The sequence below is a fragment of the Globicephala melas genome, chromosome 3 (genome assembly GCF_963455315.2).
Source record: "Globicephala melas chromosome 3, mGloMel1.2, whole genome shotgun sequence".
In the NCBI taxonomy this organism is placed as follows: domain Eukaryota; kingdom Metazoa; phylum Chordata; class Mammalia; order Artiodactyla; family Delphinidae; genus Globicephala; species Globicephala melas.
Genome location: NC_083316.1, coordinates 17,968,611 through 17,990,986, shown reverse-complemented (window position 1 = coordinate 17,990,986; position 22,376 = coordinate 17,968,611). Strand labels below are relative to the sequence as shown.

Below are 22,376 nucleotides of genomic sequence, written 5' to 3'. Positions count from 1 at the left end.
CTTGTCACTCATGCTGGTCAACCTCAATTTTTTTATCCACAAAAGGGATTTAATAGTAAGCCTAAAAGGATGATTCTCATGAATAACGATATTAAGATACTTTCACAGTGCCTGAAATATCATAGATATATAATACATTTTTCAATTATTCTAAAATCTCTGTCCCTTACCCAAAGTTAGTGCTTGAAAAAGATTGTTTTACCGTTTTAAATTTGCGGCTCATTTTTTCACTGTGGCAGTTGTATATGCTGATGGAAGCATAATTAGAGTCAGTCTTAAGGTAAGAGGCATTGTGGAGTTGCTCAAAGCCCAGACTTTGCAAGGAGTTCCTTACTGGCATAAGGCTGCTTGGTAGTGAGTCAACAAAGCAATCGATGGAATAAGAAAGAGTAAGAAAATACAACCCCCCCCCGCCATAAATGCCACTTGCATTGCTGAAACATGGTGGGATTCCCTTTTCCTCCCTTATAAATCGATCCTACAACGTATTTTGAGACTTGTTCTGATTCAACTTTGCTTCCTCTGTATGCTTAATCCCTTCCAGGTGCCCACGTGCCTACAAGAACGGGGTGGGGGGGGGAGGAAGAAATTAACATACGTACAAAACAGGAACAGACTCATAGACTTTGCAGTTGCCGATGGGGAGGGGGTGTAGGGGAGGGAAGGACTGGGATCTGGAATTAGCAGGTGCAAACTAAAAGAAGAGAGAGAGAGAGAAACGTGATTTGTTCCAAATCTTCTAACTCTAAAGGGTTGAAGCTTATAGTATGCAAAATCCAAACCAAAGAACACTTTAAGTAGGCTTTTAAAGCAAAACACCACTCTGTCGACATAGGAAAAATACATAGACATATATCTCACAAGATTTTAAGCCATGGGGTAATTAATGGTTAAAAAAAAAAAAGCATCCTTTCAGCGGTATTCTCAACACATTCATAGCATAGAGAAAAATTTCAGGATATGGCTTGAGAGCATGAAAGCTCTGCTCTTTGTATTTGTCTGAATCCATCCCCCAAAGTCGCCTGAACACTTTCCTTCTTGAAGCATGTCTGTGATCAAGAAAGAACTAAAAAACCACATTTGTCTTGGGAAAGGGAAGAAAAAGAGCAATTATTGAGTGCCCCTACATGTCAGGTTGAATGCTGGCTCATTTCCTCATTGGGTTCAAGTTGTTCTACATGCTCATATTACAGCATGATTCACTGTCAGTTAAACTCCAGAGAAGTCTATTTATTACCAGTGTTCACAGGGCCATTCTCAAGAATCTGCTACGTTAGTAGTTGTTATACATTAATCTGTCATCATTCATCAATCTTGTTCCTGAATACCCTGAGTGTGCTGTTGGTCATTGTGAAAGTGGAAAATGCCTGCTGAGTGGATTCATAGGTAATTTCAAGAATGTAAACAGAATGGAAGAAATATTGAAGGCTGTAAAAAAGTAATAAAAAGGTAAATAAACATGGATTGAAATTCTCTACAGTTCAATAGATGAGAATTGTGGGACATAGTGGGACACAATATCTTAGGGAAAATGCTAAGTTGTTTAATTTACTATATCTACTTTTTATTTTGCTTTATTTTTATTTTATTTTATTTTTTTGACTGCATTGGGTCTTCATTGTTGCACGTGGACTTTCCCTAGTTGTGGCGAGCAGGGGCTACTCTTCGTTGCGGTGTGCGGGCTTCTCATTGCAGTGGCTTCTCTTGTTGCGAAGCCCAGGCTCTAGGCATGCGGGCTGCAGTAATTGTGGCTTGCAGGCTCTAGAGTGCAGGCTCAGTAGTTGTGGCATGGGGGCTCAGTAGTTGTGACTCGTAGATTCTAGAGCACAGGCTCAGTAGTTGCGGCTCACGGGCTTAGTTGCTCTGCTGCATGTGGGATCTTCTTGGACCAGGGCTCTAACGGCTTCTTAACCACCAGGGAAGTCCATATGTTCAATTTTGTATACTGATAATAGCAAGATGAGGTCGAGATATGAATAAAATATTATTTTAATGAAATACTTTAAAACCAAAAAATTGGAGAGTTGAAAAGTAAAAAATACCACCCAGTAAAGGTAAGGTGAGAATTACAAACTTCTAAATATAAGAAAATGATTAGATCAAGACCCTGGTGTGACGAATAAAAGAAGGCTACATTTTAGAGAAATTGTCCAGGTACAAGCCTATTTTCTTTATCTGTTTGTTTGTTTGTTTTTGATGTCACAGAAACTAGTGTCTGACAAGTGCTACTTTATGTGAAATGAAATAGTATTCCCAGTCTTTTTTTCTAATGGGCCGCAGCCTGACTCACTGAAGCTGCAGACAGAGATGGATTTAATTGATCCCCGTGAGGGGTTGTCAAAAGACAGAGGAGCTTTTGAATCAACATGAAAGTTGTCTTACTTTCATTTTCTTGGAGTAAACAATAAACTTGAATCATGTCAGTTGAGGAATGTGGGGTATGGATCATCTCTTCTTGGTCTGAAAGCATGTTCGCTCACTTAAGAAAGATAGTAAAAATATGTTATAAAAAATAAGCATCAAAATGACAAGTTACTTGGCATGTGTAGGTATGCTCTGTTTGTTTTGTCTTCCTTTGCTTTACTGCATTTACTGCTCTGCATTACCCTTTTCATAGGGTTATTGTGGAAGGTATTAATTTAAGATTAGGTTATTCCACACCACTGGGTATTTTATAAATATTATTACTTCATCATCGCTGAGCACAGCAAAGAGGCAGAAAGCAATGACATTAACCAGGGATTGCAAAACCTTAGAAGAAAGGTTCAGTTAGGTGTAATGCCCCCAAATATACCGTATCCTGTCCCCTCTTGTTGTGAGCTTAATTTCTAGTTATTGTTTCCTTTGTGTTTCTAGCCTTTGCCTTTAGATGAACTGATTTCCTATCTCTAATATTCTATATCCTTTGACACTCTTATTATATAGTTCATGGGAATGATTTCTAGTGAGTCCAATAGGAGTATAATGAGTGTACCTAACATTAGTGAGGTGGGGCACTCTCTTAAGAAATGAAATTTAAAACAGGTGACTATTCAGTTACATTGGAAATTAATGTTTGTTTTGGATATAAGTGATTTAAGTTACAGAGAGATTTCAGTGGATAATTCTGCTCAGTATGTGCTATTTTTCTTTTGTTCCAAACATTTAAAAATCTTAGTTATCCTATGAATGAATTTCAAAATAAAATTTAATCAAAGTATTTTTCTGTATAAAATGAGAAAATGGACAATTCCATTCTAAACCTACTCCATGTAAGATGGGTTGGATAAGAGACTGATAAAGTAAACTAAAATCTATTTTATGTATATAAACGTCCATGTGTAAATTATTATAGTATTTAGTAGAACAATTGAATGGTTTATTTTTCAAGTTACCTCCTTTTGTTTGATGATATGTCCAACCAAAACCCATCACGTAATATCAAGTAGTGAAATTGATTAATAAATAGAAAACCATTATTAATTATCATAAGTAAAAAGTAATACATAAAATAATTAATAACTGGTTGTTAAAACATAAATGTCTAAATGAGTCCCACTTAAAATTATCTTATATTCCATATCTGGTCTGTACTTTCCATATCTGGTCAATGCACTTTTGGAAACATTTTTGTATCACTTGAAATTGATTTTTTCATCGTGGATTAGGAGGCTATCAGAGTAGCTGATTTTCATTTGAGGGCCCTTTCCAATACACCAGAAATCTTGTTTTGTGGACAAAAACCTAAGCTCAAATACAAAACAAGCTTAGAGAATGAGAAGAAACAGAGGCCCCACTTATCAAGTGATATCCTAGAGCAACACATATAATTTACTTTAAACATTAATTAAATGAAATGGTAAAAATTAAAAACTTGAAAACTTGCTCGCTTTCTATTTTTCTCCTATTTAACAAGATTTTTGTAGGAATTAAATGAGGTATCGGTATAAAATGTTTTATTTTTAAAATTTTTTATAGATTGTATATTTTTTAGATAAGATTAGGTTCACAGCAAAATTGAGAGAAGATACAGAGATTTCTCATATGCCTGTTGCCACCACACATACATAGCCTCCCCCTTTAGCAGCATCCCCCTTTGGAGGGATACATTTATTGCAGTGATGAACCTACATTTACATCATAATCATTCAAAGTGTATAGTTAACTTTAGGATTCACTCCTCGTGTTGTACAGTCTGTGAATATATTTATTATGACACGTATCCATCATTGTAATATCATACAGAGTATTTTCACTTCCTTAAAAATCCTCTGAGCTCTGTTTATCCCTCCCCACACCAATTCCTGACCTTTTCACTGTCTCCATAGTTTAGCCTTTCCACAGTGTCATATAGTTGGAGTCATACAGTATGTAGCCTTTTCAGATTGGCATCTTTCTCTTACTATTTACATAAAGCTTTTTCCATATCTTGTCATAGTTTGATAGCTCATTTCTTTTTAGTGCTAAAATGTATTCTGTTGTCAGCATGTACCACAGTTTATTTATCCACTCACCTACTGAACATCTTGAGTGTGCTTTAAGTCCTAGGAATTACTAATAAAGCTGCATAAATATCCATCTACAGGTTTTTAACCTGGACATAAATTGTCAGCTCCTGTGTGTCAATACCAAGGAGTGCAATTACTGGATCAGATGACAAGAGTATGTTGAGATTTGTAAGAGACCACCAAACTATCTTCCAAGGTGGCTGTGTCATTTTGCACTCCCACCATCAATGAATGAGAGCACCTGTTGCTTCACATCCTTGACAGCATTTGGTGTTGCTGGTGTTCTGGATTTTGGTCTTTCTATTAAGTGTGTAGTGGTACCTTATCGTTGTTTCAATTTGCATTTCCCGGATAACATATGATGTGGAGCATCTTTTCATGTGCTTATTTGCCATTTGTATCAATATATGTTCTTTGGTAGGATGTTTGTTAAGGTCTTCCACCTATTTTTTTTTTTTTTTTTTTTTTTTTTGCGGTACGTGGGCCTCTCACTGCTGTGGCCTCTCCCGTTGTGGAGCACAGGCTCCGGACGCGCAGGCTCAGCGGCCATGGCTCACGGGCCCAGCCGCTCCACGGCATGTGGGATCTTCCCGGACCTGGGCACGAACCCGTGTCCCCTGCATCGGCAGGCGGACTCTCAACCACTGCGCCACCAGGGAAGCCCCTTCCACCCATTTTTAATTGGGTTGTTTGTTTTCATATTGCTCAGTTTTAAGAATGCTGTTTTTTTCCAGTGCATACAAATAAGCAACAAAAGGTTTGCCTTTCTTTCATATTCTCAACTACAGATACAATCTCATTGTAAAAAAGAGATTATGATGGATGCATTACTTGTTAAGAGCATGTATGAAGCTTATACATACTCAATTGTCTCACTGAGTCTAACTTGCGCTGAGTTTCTGGACAGTGGTTACCTGTGGATGACAAGGAGAGATTACAGATATGCAAACCTGAAATATTATAAAACTCAGGACTAGAATTAAGAAATATGAAAATGAGGGTCATCAAAACTCCACTTTTCTCTTTACCTTTGTTCACAGAATTAAATTCCATCCAATTAAAACAGCATTTTACCCTCTATTTCATGGCCTTCATCCTAGACTTCTGCCATTTTAGGTGGCAAAACCACATGCATCCTCATTGCTATTCTAACTCACTTCTCTTTCTTCTTATCAGTGTTGTCTTTTACACATCTATCATATTCACTAAAGACACTATATAACTCTTTCATGGTATTTGTCATTTTTAGCTTATTGCATAAATATATATTTACTTTTCTAACCACCATCTTCAAAACCAGAAAATGAAAGGGTGTTGGAGAGTTAAGAATATTTCCTTGTTCTTTAAAATACTATATGCAAAATTAATTTAATTTTAAAATTTTCTTGATGTATTTATCCTAATATATAAAGCAACTGGTTAATGAAATGTAGAATGTTTATGTATGTTTATGTGTGCATTTATAATTTTTAATTGGTTATAAGCAGATCTAGATCTAGACCTAGATATATAAATATAATAGCTCTTTTTATTTTGTAAGGGTCTGTAGACCAGGGTGTTTGGATATAATCTTTATAGGTCTTAATTTCTGCTATTTTATCACAATGTAGTCAGGGATATACTTTTCTTTTTTTCTTTTTTGTTGGTAAAATGACCATTTGCTTCTTAGCTTCTATAAATAGAATTAATGGAAGCTAAATGCTATCAGTGCATTTGCAAGTAGACATTATACAAAATTCAACTTCAAAAAATAATTCTCTCTCTCTCTCTCGAGTCCTAAACACTAAGTGTAGCACAGTTGTGAAAAAGTCAAATAGGGCAAACTCCCCACATGTTAACATGTTTAGCTACTACTGCAATGTCTAAATTCCACACTCCTTTTTATTTTTTTCCTGTAGTTTCTTTGAAATATTTTATAATATAAGTTTCTATCTGCTTTTTCTTTCCATGTCTACCATTTGTACACAATATCTCTATTCTTTTTATTGTACATTCTTTGCATTTTTTATCTACTTATGTTCTCTATACATTTTCAAATGATCTAAAAATTTACAATATTTCTTTCAGTGGTATTTAGTCCTAGCTGTTGTTAAATGCCAGTGGTTATCCCCACTTAGAATTAATTAAGTAATTCATGAAAGATAGTTTCTGATAAAGAGATGAACACGTTTTTTGTAAGGTGAGCTTTAAAAATGCTTTCTTATGTAGAGTCCAGTTACTTCTTTGGTATAACTCTAATTACTCTTTCAAATTCTAGTTTCTATTATTTAACAGAGAGCAAAATAATTTCTTCTTATGGCTTGTTCTCTTTTTTTTTTTTGTGGTACGCGGGCCTGTCACTGTTGTGGCCTCTCCTGTTGCGGAGCACAGGCTCCGGACGCGCAGGCTCAGCGGCCACGGCTCTCGGGCCCAGCCGCTCCGCGGCATGTGGGATCCTCCCAGACCAGGGCACGAACCCGTGTCTCCTGCATCGGCAGGCGGACTCTCAACCACTGCGCCACCAGGGAAGCCCCTTATGGCTTGTTCTCTTAAAAAAAATACTGAAAGTTCTGATAGCAATTGGGAAAAAACATTTTACCCATAAGGTTATATAGGTATTAAGATAAAATTGTTAATCCTTTTTGAGTACTGCTTACCTTATCTCTTTCAGTTAGCATTCACATTGCGAATATTTGCAAGAGACACATCTGGTAAAGGACTTTTCTCCAAAATATACATTCTTAAAAGTCTAAGATGAAGGAGATGAAATAGAGGATGAGAAACTATTTTAATTGGAGGGAATAGAATTGTGGCACAAAGGTAAAGAAAAGAGTTGAGATTTGGTAAACCTCATTTTCAGATTTTTTTTAATGCTAGTTCTGAGTTGTTTAATATCAATGACTTGATTTGCATATCTGTAATCTCTCCTTAATCTTCCTGCTTAACCATTGCCCAGAAACTCAGCAGAAGCCACTTCCAGTGAAACAATTGACGATATGTAAGCTTCCTACAGGTGCTTATCAAATTATTCATCCATCAGAATCTCCTTCTTACAATGAGATTGTATTTGCAGTTGAACAATATTAAAGAAAGGAAGTACTTTTACTAGTATACTCTGCTTATTTTGTTTGCACTGGAGAAAAGAGCATTCCCTGTACATTTATACCAACTGAATGTTTAAGAGTAACTCATTTGAGAAGTTGTTGATGGAGAATTTAACTTAATTGTGAAGAATGAGAAATTCCTTTGTGAATAAACTTATTTTGTTTTCCCCTTCGAATGATGTATTCATTGATGATCAACATAAGAGGAGCTATTGCAAGGAACATGTACCAAGATGAACAAGTTTACTCTTGTTTGCTTCAGTGGCAATTAACTAACAACATATAGTGACATTGTAATAACTTATTTGTATGTGTCTTTGGGCTGAGCCCTTTGGTCACAGTTCTTTAAACATCACAGCTATTATTTTACAGTGGTATCAACTGAGGCCCAGGAAGACCCAATCATGTCTTCAGTAAAGATGGAAAAATAATTTGAACATAAGCAGCCAGATTCTAAAGGTCAAAATACTAATTGCTCTACTGCTAAAGGTTAATCTAAATATATATCTGGGTTTTTGAGTTGCTTTGTAATTCTAGGATTGTTGAAAATACAAATAAATTTCATAGTTTTTAGTAGCTTCTAAAACAAAATAGAAATTCAAAACAAGTCAGTAAAAAATGTACAATATTTGATTCTTTAAGATATGGTAACTATGGGCCTTATTATATACCTGCAAGAATTCTATACACTTACATAGGTTTCCCTGGTTTAAACCTTACAATAACTTTAAATCTGAAAAATGTTTAATTCAACTATGAGAAAATTGACATTGTTCAGGCTGGAAAAATAGAAACAAAATGTACCATTCTTTTGTTGACATTTTTTGTACATATGGAAAAAAATCTTATTACTTATTACCTTTCGTTTTTCTAGACAACTACAAAGTCCTTATAAGATTTAGACATAACTAAGAATTTATTGACAAAATCCAGTGGATTTGTGATACAGATCTACAGCTCTAATTTTTATGAGGATTGGATCTTGGTAGCCAATGATGAATTTGCTTTTATTTTAAGATATTTTATAGTATTCTAATGATACAGTGGCTGCGTGTCCAGATATTAGGATGGTGAACAGTTTTTGAGGCTATCTTGTTATGCTTCACATAGCTCCTAAGAATGAAGGAATGTCCAAGTCTGTGATCTTTATTACTGACTTAAATGTTTTGGGTTTACATTTTACCTGCTAGAGGTTAAGTTTCTTTGCTTTCTCTCAAAGTGCTGAGTGCTCTATGTAAGTGCAAATTTCATAGCTGTTTCCCTTCTCTCTATAATTTATATACATGCTCTTAGAGAATAGCCCTTTTCTCACAGTTGTTTGAAATTTTAAAATTATTTTGATTTTTTAAAGATTAGTTACTTTAAATATGTAATAAATAGATATAAATCCTTCTCCATGGAAAATATTGTAAGAATCAGGATCCAGTTTATAAGCTGCCCCATATTATTTAATAAGAGAATGTGAGTAATTTTCAGAGAAAAATGAGCTAAAGAGTAGATAATCACAGGAGAAAATGAAAAATCAGTTACCAGAAAAAGAAAAACCAAAACAAAACAGTAAATAAAAGTTTTCTTTCAAATATGGTGTCCATATTTGGGTATCAAATGGTAAATGACTCTAGTTAAAATGGCATCTTTCTTCAGAGACATTTGGCCGTGGCCTCCAGTGACAGTAAATAAATCCAACTTGATTAGGAATGACAGGCATTTGATTCAGTTCAAGGGAACAGTTGTGATAAAGCTATATAAAAAGACTTCAGAATAAATATGTCTAAATACTCAAAATATATAAAACAAATATTTCCATGTGTGAGTGTGATCAGGTCATTATTAAGAGGAAAAGTTAGATGTCCTTATAAAATAATTAAATGCATACAGGCAAGTACAAGATATTATGGATAGAACAATAAATTCAATCCTACTCTAAAGAAACTCTCTGTATAATCATGAAAACAAAATACAATTATTTTGCTCTTCTCATTTGAGAAAGACTGTTAATACAAATTGAAATAGCTAAATAAGATGAAAGAAGTAAGAATATAGAATTTTGTAATAAGGAGGCAATAAATGCTTCCTACAAGAATTTGGCAAGGCTTCATGGGAAGACCTTGAGCAAAGGCATAATCACATTCTTTACTTATTTACCCAGGTATTATTGTCCATATTTTTAATAATGAGAAAACTGCCATGATATGCTTGCTATCTAAGCTCTTAAGTGCAGAGCCCATTTTATATATATATATATATATATATATATATATATATATATATATATATATTTAACATCGTTATTAGAATATAATTGCTTTACGATGGTGTGTCATTTTCTGCTTTATAACAAAGTGAATCAGTTATACATATACATATGTCCCCATATCTCTTCCCTCTTGCCTCTCCCTCCCTCCCACCCTCCCTATCCCACCCCTCTAGGTTTTCACAAAGCACTGAGCTGATCTCCCTGTGCAGAGCCCATATTTAATCATTATTTGCTTAAACTTTATTTTCTTTCCATTAGAGGAAGCTGCTTTGAGGTCTCTGAAAAATAAACCAAAGGCCAGGTGTAAAGCTTTGGGAGCAGACGAGGGTTAACATCTAGAAACGTAAGATCATACACAGTCAGCAGACCACATATGACTATTAAAAAATAACTAAAAAAAGACTCCCAGAATGAGGAAAGCATAAGCAACTTTGAGGAAAAGTATAGCAATTATGATTTTAATAATATGTAGAATATGGTGTATTTCTTTTTCTTTAGAGAGCTATTTTATTCGTATCACATGCTTCCAAATAGAATTTAAGGACAGAATAGTTCTGCCTTTATTAATTTAATAATTTGATCTAGTGTTTAACTTCTCATCAAACATTTAAACCAAACGACGGAGCTATCTAAACTAAGATGTAATCTGTGATGAGGAAAATAAGAATGAGGAGGAGGGTTAGGAAAAAACAAAACTAAAAGGAACTAGTAGGAAATTAGCAACTACTATTTAAGGAAGTTTGAGAGAAACATATTAGGATTCCTCAGAAAACAATTTAATTGCGATGTTGATGAAGCAATTACAATCTAAGTGTTGTATGTGGCTTAAATTCTTAGTAAAGTGTTTATAGAAATAAATTGAACTGAATTTACTTTCATTTAGTTATCTGCCACCAGACCAAAAAAAAATTTAAAAAACAAACACTAGCAAAGAGTGAAGAGTAAAGAGATTTTGATCTATTATTAGTACCTGGACAAAGTATTTCCTACCTTGACCTGAGTCATTACTCTTAACATTATTATTGCTTAAAAAATGAGATGTAATACTTTTATTTTTTTATTTTTTATTTTTATTTTTTTGTAATATTTTTAAAGTACTCTGTATCATCAAGTACTATTTTACAAAATGTGTTTGAGAATTGGGACAGGGTCAAAGTTAGCTTTTCCATTAACTGTGAGAAAGCTATTAGGCAAATTAAAAGAAACAATTTTAAGGGGAGTGTTTACCTAATGAAGAGAACAAAACTTTAAGGCATTTCTGAAAACTCATTTTCAGAAAAATAATAAAATTGTTCTCTGTCGAGTGGTCTGCACAGATTAAGTTAATGCATTAATTTTTGATTTCCATTGAATTGTTAAAACAAGTTTCTTATCAACAGTCACTGTGCATACTTTTTATGAACTATAGATTTGTATCATATATCTATCCTAAGCATCTTTTTTAATTTGAATTTCATCTACTCACCAAGTAAGTATAACATGACTCAAACACAGTATGTACCTAAAAGTTATACTCATTTAAACTGGGGAGTTGGGCCAAATTAGACAGTTTATATTATATTGTGATTTTTGCTGAAACCCGGCCTCCGTACACCAGCACCAAATTGAATCTCCAAGACAGATTTTTGGGTGAAGTAGAAAAGAATAGCTTTATTGCAGGGAGCCAAGCAAGGAGTACAGGGCAATGAGTGCTTAAAAGACCCAAACTCCCGGAAGGCTTTCAGGGAAAGGTTTTTAAAGACAGGGTGAGGGAATGGGGTTGCAGGGTGTGTGATTAGCTCTTGGACGTTTTTCTGATTGGTTGGTAGTGAGGTAATTGCGAGTCAGCATCATCAACCCTCTGGTTCCAACCAGTCTGGGGTCTCCGTGCTTGTGGGCAGCATGCAGTTCCTTTCTTCTACCTGCTGGGGGTTTCAGTATCTGCAAAACAGCTTAAAGGACATGGCTCAGAAGATCCTTGACTTTGTTTAATGGCCAAAGTATTATCATTATTTTGTCTTGTTTGACTGTTTTCCTTTCTTTCTGTATTTTCTCACTTCTCTAATTAAATTTATTCTTTGAGTAAAGTGTTTCTACAGACAAAAGGCAGCTGGAGGACATGGGTGGGAGTCTATCTTGGGAAATCCTCATAGGGTCGTGCTTGGTTATGTGATTAGTTGCAATTAAGATATCAGTCTACCCTTAGATTGAATGTGGATTGTAGCAAACCCAAAGTAAACCAGTGATGGCTAACTCTGGGACGGTGATTCTCCTGAAACTGATCTAGACACTTTATAACCGGGTCATGTCTTCTCTGAAAATATCCAGGAAATTTAGGAGTGTTTTCATTGTCAGTTCATTGATGGCCACATCCTATCTATGTCTCCTAATTGCTATAGTGGGCAAAATACCACAGTAGAATATGGCTATTGTCTAATGTTTATCATTCAGTCAGGCACAGGGATCAGCCAGTTACACAAAGGTAGGACCTTAGGAAAACGCCAGGACCTAGTGTTAAGAGCCTCACCGGCTATGGGAAGATGCTGAAGACGTTTTTACTGAGTAGAAAATGTTCAGCTAAGAAGGCAGTAAGCTTTCTAAGAGGATAACATCCAGAGGAAGGGGTATCAAACATCACAAGGTGATGGAGATAAAAACTAGACACCAGAAAATAGTGAATGAGAACCAAAGCAGCATTGTAAGAAATAAGGCCTGGCTATTGTGCCCATGGTTTGTACTTCAGGTATTTGGGGTTGGGGGGCTTCGTAGTTCAGGTGTTTTAAATTTGAAGGCTACATATGTCACAACTTTGTTCTAGAACAAAGCACACATTTGTGTGATAGGAAGAGTTTTCTTTTTTAATTGAAAAATAATACAAAATAATCCATAATGTGGAAAGAGAGAGGGAGGAAAGGATATATACACACACATACATACATGTACACACCCCACATGAATGATTCCATACCTAGGTACATATATCTTATCTCATTTTTTGTATACCACACTTACTTTTATATTGCTAGGTAGGTATTATTTTCCCAAATTTTACAGAAGACAAGGAGAACAGACATTAGGGAATGAGATTCCTAACCTAACTGCACAAGGTAAGTGAAGGAACCGGTATATCACCCTAGTTCTTTCTCCAGAAAGTTCATGTTCTTAATTCTATATCTATTTCTTTGCCTCTCAGGGGTGGTTGATTTATGGAATGCAAACTCTATGTCAGTGTTAGACTGAAATGACTAAATAAATGAAATTTGCTTACTCACCTTCTAAGATATTGGATTTTGGTTGATAGAAATATAAAACAGAGATAGGCACATTATTTTATGTATGCAATAAGTAAGTTCTTGAATTTTTAAACACATTACCAGATAGACCTAAATTTAAAATGAACTGTGGGTGTGTAATGATTCATTGTGCACAGATTCTGTTTGACTCAGCTTTCTAAACTGTAAAATATGCTGTAAGAATTAACTAGAAGTAAGGTGATCTATTGTCACAGTTTTTACTGGGACCAAGGAGTTTTTTGGATCTCAGGATATTCAGCACTAGTACTGAGAAAGTCCTCTGCAAACCAGAAAGGTTTTGTTGTCCTAAATAAGACATTCCTAAAACCCTAAATAGGGTTGAAGTAGAAATATTTAACTATTATATAGGTAATAAGAATAGGATCTGTGCATTGATTCAATGTAGTGTTTAAGTTCCAGATGCTATAACGTGCAAATAACGTCCCAGGTCCTTGGCAACACATAGATGAATAAAGTAACCTCAAGTAATTTAAAGGGCCTTGAGTAAGAAAGACAATCACAGGCATAAAATGTATATAATCTGTCTTATGTTTGCCAAAATCTGCAAAACAATTGAGTGCTATGAGCATCAGAAAAGGACCTATTCATTGCAGAGATTTGCAACAATGCAAATACGTGCAGAAGAGCTTTAAATAATATCATGCAGTTTAATTAGAGTAAATGAGAAAAGAAGAAAGGAATTCCAAAAACTGGTGGAGTTTCTACTTAAGGAATGGCAGCATGAGGAGCTCTGCAGACATGCTCCCAGTTAAACAGCATAAATGGTGAAAATTATTTTTTAAAAATTACAATCATATATGATCTCTGGAAAATTTCCTAAGAGCATATAGCAAATGAAGAAACATTTATTCAAGAAGATCTATTAAAACACGATAAGAACATCAAGAGACTGTGGCACTTGACCCCAGACCTGTTTCTTACATTCCACTCCCATCTCCCAGCTCAGCCTGATAGAGATTTCTCTCTGGAGTCTGCATGGAATGGCTGAGAAAACATGGCTCCTCTCTCCTCAGCTCTCAATCATGGGATACAGTATCTTACCAGGAGGGGCAGGATGCCAGCGTTTCTCAGCTTCTCCAACTCTGAGTTTCCAGAAGCGAAATTCCTGGTGAGTGTGGTTGAGATTGGCAGTTTGTTTCCTCCACTCACTCCACTTCACTCACAGGGCACAGGCCCTACGGCAGGCAGTCTGATAATATAGGGCCTCATGTTGCTTTTTGCACTCCCATAGAGTCAAAATGAGAAGACCATCATTCCTCCATCCACTGCCGGCAGCAGTGATGCAGAGAATTTCCCAGGGTAAGAGAGCCCGTAGGATTGGAGAACTTTAGCTCTTCCCAAAATATTTTCCTTTATTTTTTTCAGTTTTAAGAGACATAAAATAATAAAAGTACTAAGTAACAATGTTTTATTGTATTTTTTACTGTATCAGTGTACTATAGATAACAATATATGTATTACATACATGTATAGATATGTAATAGCACATGGCTACCTAGGAGTAACATTTCTATATTTTATTAGAATTAAGTTAATATAAATTTGAATCTAAGTTAAGCTGCATATGGTAACATCTAGAGCAGATAATAAGAAAATAACTCAAAAATATTGTGTAACATTATTAAAAGAATTAACATTCCACTAGAAAATATACACTTAATGAAAAAGAAAGTAGCAGAGGAGAAATCAGAAACCTTGCACCATCACAATTTTTATCCTATAGAAGTGAAATTTCTGGAAAATTGGAGCTTATCCCAATTAATGAATTAAATGAAAAAGTTTTGAACTAATAAGTTTAAAATGTTTTAAAACCTACCACCTACTGCACAACTTGAATATATGAAAATGACTGAATTGTTCATTTTAAATTGGGAAATTGTATAGTATGTGAATGAAGCTATTATTAAAAATAAGGCTTAGGAAAAAAGTAAGCATATATTTGAAAAGTGAGGCTTTATTGCAGAGCTCAGAGTAGGATATATTTGTTAAGGTTAGAACAGAGTGCTAATAGGAAACAATAATTAGAAAGTATGTTCCATGCAAAGTAAGAGAAATAGATTTCATTCTATATGGAAAATAGTTACAGAATCTCAGCATTGCAAGGTACATTCAGACTCTCCAATCACGCTCAAATTTGTTCCACCACATCTGCACCAACTATTTCGACGTCAATATTTGAGTAGTCCTGGAGCTTTATGGTTTTCTGAGGAAACCCGTTATGACCCTGTGCAACTCTGACATCAAAAAGTCTTTGATAGGGGCTTCCCTGGTGGCGCAGTGGTTGGGAGTCCGCCTGCCGATGCAGGGGACGCGGGTTCGTGCCCCGGTCCGGGAAGATCCCACATGCCGCGGAGCGGCTGGGCCCGTGAGCCATGGCCGCTGAGCCTGCGCGTCCGGAGCCTGTGCTCCGCAACGGGAGAGGCCACAACAGTGAGAGGCCCGCGTACCGCAAAAGTCTTTGATATACTTATCCAAAATCTTAATTTCTATAGATTCCATTTTCCTGTCCTATCTGTATCCCACTGAAACATAACAAGTAAATCTAACACCTCCTTCACATGAGTGTCCTGATCAAATTAAAGGCGGCTAGCATGTTTTATGTCTTCTTTCCTTCAGCCTGCATAGCCCTAGTTATTTCAACTACTCACAACCCATTGAATCAAATATCTTTCCAGCCTCTTATCTTTGTCTCTTGGCAAGATTCTGGTCTACAGGAAATGCTAACAGCCTTGTCCCCTTCAAATACATCCACCCTGTGCCCTAAAAGTGATGAACTCTTAACCCATACCCTAATTATACGTTTCGAAGTGTTCATTACTCACAAGATCATGTCCCACCTCCTTAATAGAATTTACGAGACCCTCCTTGACCTAAATCACTTATCTTTTTTCATGTTATTGTGCCTTTCAGATATTTTCCCGTATTTCCCAACAGCTTATATTTTCCCACACAAACTCTATGGTTTTGCTACTGCTGTTGCAGCTTCCTGAAATACCTTTCCTCCTCTCCTCACTTTGTCTGCCTCTCTCTTCTCGTGAATAATTCCTTTATAGCCTTCTAATGTCAGCCACACACCGTGTGCAGGAAGGTTTGCCTGAATCAATACATGTTGAACCAGGCATCTTTTCTTTGCACTCCTGTAGTGTCTTTTCTTTCTTTCTACCAGGCATAAAAATCATCTGTTTATATGTGTTTCCCCAACTAGACTCTTTATTAGTGGGCATCTTATTTTACCACTTTTTATGTGTTTCAACCCTAGTACAATGTCCAGTGCACAGTGGGCACTCCACAAATATTTAGTGAATTCTACAATTAAACACCAACCATCGTTAGTCTACACCAACAATTCTTTAGAAATGCTATAGTCACGAAGGAGGTTCAGTAACAATTTGCTTCTTAAATTAGGCATGTGCTCAAGTTGAATAATGGTGCTGAAAAGGGGTATTGTGAGAAGATGCTTTTTTGTTCAGAAAAGGACATCAGGCAATAGAGAGAATTAAGCTCCTTGTATCTGGTACTCCTTGAGTTTTAAATGTACCTTAAGTTCATTTATAATTTTTGAGAGCATTTCTATGAGATAGCATGTTACATTGAACTCATAAGGCATGCATTAGCATAAATCAACAACAGAAATATCAAAGGCAGATGAAAACCTTGGTTCATACTCTGATCTTATCAGTTACTAACAAATATTGACAAGTTATAAATGTCACCTATAAAGCAAACTAGTTTTGATCTAGTGCCAAAATGATATGCAAACTGCCCCAGTTTTAGGTAACCAGTTTGTCAAAATTATAACTTGCAATTTTGAAACACATATCTTAACTAACTTTTTGTGACTGCCTGGGGATTTAGATGTGCTGACTACTATGATGTCATCTGTTTCAGCCACTGTTTGTAAGGACTTCACCTTGATTCCCCGGCCAGAAAAATGGTGATAAACATATTGTGCATTCAGTCTTTTGATTAGCAGAGCCCTTTTCCACTTAAAAATGATCCATTTAAAATTGGTAAGACTATCTTATAATAATTATATGGAAAACATTGATGATCTCGTTCAAATATCAGCTCTAAAACTTTCTAACTTTGTGAACTTCAGCATATGTTTTTTTACTCATATGTAAAATGGGGAGATTAGTAATACTCATTTTTTAGGGTCGTTCTGGGAATTTGTTAACATATATAAATATATAGAACAATACCTGGCACGTGGAAAGATTTCAAAATGTCCATTAATATGATGATTGAAAATATGTTTGAAAATAATTTTACATATATCACTCTATATATCCACTGTTACATAAAGGTTTATACAAATGCAATATGTCTTTTATTCACTTTCTTGCATTTCATAGTCCAGCCGCTTCACATAAAGGAGGTAACATCTGTTACTATCAAGAAGGTTGGCTAATACAGAAGATAAAGAGACATTATTAGCCAAGGTCACTGTTTTTTGGTTTTTTTTTTTTAAGAAAGTTGTCCTGATATTTAGAGTAATAAAACAACCATGGCCCTTTTATATGTGTTTGAGGGAAATATTTCTGTACAATTATCCCATTGTCAGTTAAAAATTTTCCCCTTAGTTTCCCTAACATGTTTTTTTTTTTTTTCTGTCCATGGAAACGAAGACTCTACCTGTGTTCTGACCTCAGTTCTTTGTAGCTATTTCCAGATGCCTCTCCCACCCCCAGCTCTTCCCACAGTCACCATTAAGGAATATTTTACTGCTTGAAAAAGTTTTAATATTCAGCAGGTTAAGGAAATCAATGGTCAGCTTTAGAATTTTAGTCTCTGCTGAGCTTTCAAGGTGTCAAGGCCCTAAAATAATACGAACAGCAGGAGTACTAAATCTTTCATTATTTCCAGTTTCCCCTTGAGCATACTGACTTTGTGATGAAGAAGCTGTCATTTATACTCTTCTTTATTGCAAGGTAGGTAATAGCTGCAGGAAGAAAAATAAGGAACTGTGTCAAGTTAGCCTGACTGCCATCATGATTAATGTGTAATCATTGCACATTTGCATCTACTCTTTTTTATATACAGGTACTTCATAGATTGGAAGAGTGATGGGGACAGCTACTTTACAATAGATGCAACGGAAGGAACCATCTCTACTAGTGAATTACTAGACAGAGAAAGCACCGCGCAGTATAATTTCTCCATAATTGCGAGTAAAGTTAGTAAGTATGGCATGGACGGAATCAATGTTATACTGCAGTTCTTTGGATTTCACACTCTTAAATGAATCCCTGCTGAGGCGTTTTCATTTTCGGACTGACAGCCAAGTGGTCTCTTGGGGAAACTCAGAAACCGGCTCCTTTTCCTCATAGCATAAGTTCAGAAAAATTGTGACAGCTGCCAGTGAGCCCTGTTTGCAGGACTGGATGAATATCTAGCAGTGCATTTCATGGTGAGATCTCATCCTTTTCCACCCTGTAACCTCAAAAATCCACCGGAGTTCCGTCTTTCCACGTCTTCATCCCTGTATATATTATTGAGAGCTTCACAGACCAGGCAGGAGGAAATAACCATCACATGAAATCATCTTTTCTGAAATATTTTCTGAAATTGAAGAGAGAATTTTTAAATTCACCCCTCTTCTCTCTCTCTCCTTTCATTAAAATGTATTTTGTTACGAACATCATTGTGAAATATACAAGAGTTTTAAGTGCAATTCTTCAAGTGCAATTCTTCACTCAGAATCTATAGGATTGTTAGGAATTACTCCTTGTGTTGGTTTCTGCTTGGTCCAGAAGTGATCCTTTAGACTAAGAGTGATTATAGGTCTTATGTCTTTGGCTGGACAATTCAGGATATTATCACAACTTCCAAAGGTAACAGATGAGGGTGGGAGTGGAGACCTTGGCTATCAACATAGTTGTCTGTAACAGAAGTGCATCGTACCAGTCCTTCTGCTTAGGTTCTCTTGAAAGATTTGAGGAAATCCCTTCTGAGTATCTTTCATTTTGTTTTCCTCCTATTTTCTTTCGTGCCTCTGGTACAAGTACTCTGACAGCTAATGTCACCTTTCAGTGCAGGGAGAAGCTAACTGTGAACATTTCTGTTGAGGGATTTTTGGTCCGTCTCAACTCAGTGGGTGTAAACGGGAAACAATTTTGTTAATCTTCAAAAACTGCTTCCAAACATGCATAATCAGACACCTATTCCCGGGCCTTAATGATGCCTTTAGCTGATTTCGTTACTTTTACATTATTCTGATTATTAAAGGTAAATTTAGCATAAAAGAACATGCAGCTTCTGTCTTGTTTGTTGGACTACTTTTCTGTTACGTTAGAAGACTACTGCTCTGAGGCTGCCATGTCACATGTTGTGGTCAGGTTGACAATCCCAGCTCAGCTCAGCCTTCTAACCATACCTGCCAGAGCGCTGGATATGTAAGTAAAACCATCTTGCAACCTCTAGCCAGGCTGCTTGCTAGCTGAATACCACAATGTAACCTCCATCATTACCATGTGAAATGGAATATATACTCAGCCAAATCTTGCCCAGATTCTGATGGACAAAATTGAGAGAAATACTAAAATTGTAATTATCTCAAGCAACTATATTTTTGTGGTCATGTATTGTTGTACAACAATAGATAACTGAAGAACTCAATGACACCATAAGTTGGAACTTTGATTCCTTGGTAATGGACGTAAAGATTCTCCAGCTGGGGTAGAAAGGAGAGAGAGAGAAGTAAAATGCATAAATCTCTCTTTTAAAGATTTTTTTTTGAAATATAGTTGATTTGCAATGTTGTGATCATTTAAGATGTACAGCAAAATGATTCAATTATACATGTATATGTATAAATATATATATATACATATATATTCTTTTTTTACATTCTCTTCCATTGTAGGTTATTACAAGATGTTGAGTATAATTCCCTGTGCTATACAGTAGCTCCTTGTTGGTTATCTATTTTATATATAGTAGCGTGTATATTTTAATCCTAAACTCCTAATTTATCCCTTCACCCTCTTTCCCCTCTGGTAACCATAAGTTTGTTTTCTATGTCTGTGAGTCTATTTTTGTCTTGGAAATAAGTTCATTTGTATAATTTTTTTAGATCCCACGTATAAGCGATATCTCATATTTGTCTTTCTCTCTCTGACTTCGTTTACTTAATTTGATAATCTCTAGGTCCATCCATGTTGCTGCAACATAAATCACATAAATCACATAAATCTCTCTTATCTGCCCCCCAGAGAGTGCTCCCCTGGTTGCCACTGCTTCTAGGATTAAAATTGACTGGCTAAATGGACTGCCCACATACTCTCTTCATGTGATTTTTGAGTTATTTGGTATTGGGGTCTCTGAGCATCCCATTTGCCCATGAACTTGATATGGGCACCCAGTGGTAGAACTTACAGCTTCTTAATTCCAGGTCCCCGTGTGTAGCAGACGGCTTTCTTGGATGAATTAATAGCATGAGTTCTCAACTCCAGCTTTCTGTTTTGTCCACTAGACCCTGAGGAAATTCATATACCCTGGTCATGCTGGTACATTACAGCCTGCTCCTCTACCATATGCTTTCTCTGTCATGCTGTCTCCTTTCAAATCTGTCCTTCTTGCTCTGTTATGTTCTGAGAGCTGATCATCCAGTCAGCTGCCTGAGAAGACATTCTATCAGGAGAGCAGAACCAAATGCCAGTCCCCCAGTTCTCTTTAACTTGTTTTCCTGAAGTTTCCTTTCATGCTAGGCATCTTTCTTCTCTCCCGTATCACAGTTACATATGTTATTCATCATTCTTTTCATGCTTTCGGTTATTTCAACTCTGAATTATTTCCTTCATCCATAACACTGAGGAAAGCTTAACTATAATATAGTTAGAAAATAAACTTTAGTATTCTAAGATCTTTGACAAATAGAGTAAAAATGAGATGTCTAAGTTATGGGTTATAAGACCTCTATCGACTATATTATAGTCACTCTCAATTAACTTGGATATAGTAAGTGATAACTGACCAGAGGTAGACTATTCAAAAAATTTCTATTTATCAAAAATGTATTGTCCATAATAGAATATTTTTCATTAGAAAACTATCTTGTGCGACCTACCCTTTCTATTAATGCACATGCAAAACGTGCATATTTTTAGAAGGAGGAGTATTAGGTCCAGTATCTTAACTCAAGATGAAAGTCTGCAGCTAGTTATTCACTCTGTACTGTAACTCTAAAAGGTCTTTTTCTCCCCAGCAGCTACTATAGCTACCAAAACCATCACCATGGTGTGAGGGCACCCATCATAGCAGGTCTGCTACCTGCAGTCAGAGCCTGAGCTTCAAACATTTGGAAAATGGCAGAGGAGTATGCATTCATACAGTGCAAGCAAGTGTCATTGATCCTTAAAAGCTTAGATTTTTCAAACTTAGAAAACTGTATTTTGTTAATTATTAATATAATGAGGGCACATGCTGGCTCCTCTCTGACCTGCTGGATGTAGTTTTTACCTAAATCCAAATTAGGAAACCCCGTTGTGTGGATTCTCATAAGTTATGTTGGCTCTCACTTGGACATATGCAGAACTGAGACTTAGACTCATAATCCATACATACACACAATGTAAAAGGGCTGCCAAGCTAATATTTCTAAGATATCTACCCCTCGTCTATTCCACTGTCTATTCAAAGACTACTGTGTGGAATTTAGAACCCTCAAGGAAGTCTGGTAGGATGAACACTATACACCTCCATGAAAAAGAAAGAGGCTAAGTATATATCACATGGTAATTAAAGATTCTGCAATAAGAATAGATTATTGTGGGTCTTATTTTGTTTCAGTTCACAGAGTTTGAAAGTAAACTTTATTTATATTTTAATACATAAGGCTGCTTTCAATGATCAAATTAACCAGCCTCAGCAGGAAACTCTCATTATGGTGAATGACTGAGAAATAAATAGCCCACACTTGCCCTGCCAAGTGGAACATAATTGTTTAAGTATACCTTACTGCAGATTGAACTAGCAAATGTTTTGGCCCTGACCCTTCTATAAAAACTCTCAGGTGAAATGAAATGGTACAATGATTGAACAACTTCCAATTAATTAAAAAGCAGTCATTAATCAGTGTTGCTATAGTCCAAGGTCCAAATAGTTTTATTAGACTACTAATAATTCTTTTGTGCATTATTGCTTTGCTGTTTTTATACTAGTCTTGAGAATTAAAAAAACGCAAGCCCCCCAAAATCACTTCATTCAAATTATCAGAAACTTCCAATAGGCAAATGTTTCTAATTTCTTTTTTGTT

The 22,376-nt window shown here is 35.8% G+C and overlaps 1 protein-coding gene across 5 annotated transcripts in view; it reads left to right on the top strand.

The window, feature by feature from the left end:
• CDH12 (cadherin 12) overlaps window positions 1-22,376 on the top strand; it is a 981,162-nt gene that overhangs the window by 935,593 nt on the left and 23,193 nt on the right. For all 5 annotated transcript variants that reach the window (XM_060295685.1, XM_060295681.1, XM_060295683.1 and 2 more), the window contains one exon: window positions 18,164-18,300. In XM_060295685.1, coding sequence (XP_060151668.1) covers window positions 18,164-18,300 — 137 coding nt within the window. The remainder of the gene's footprint in view (window positions 1-18,163; window positions 18,301-22,376) is intronic.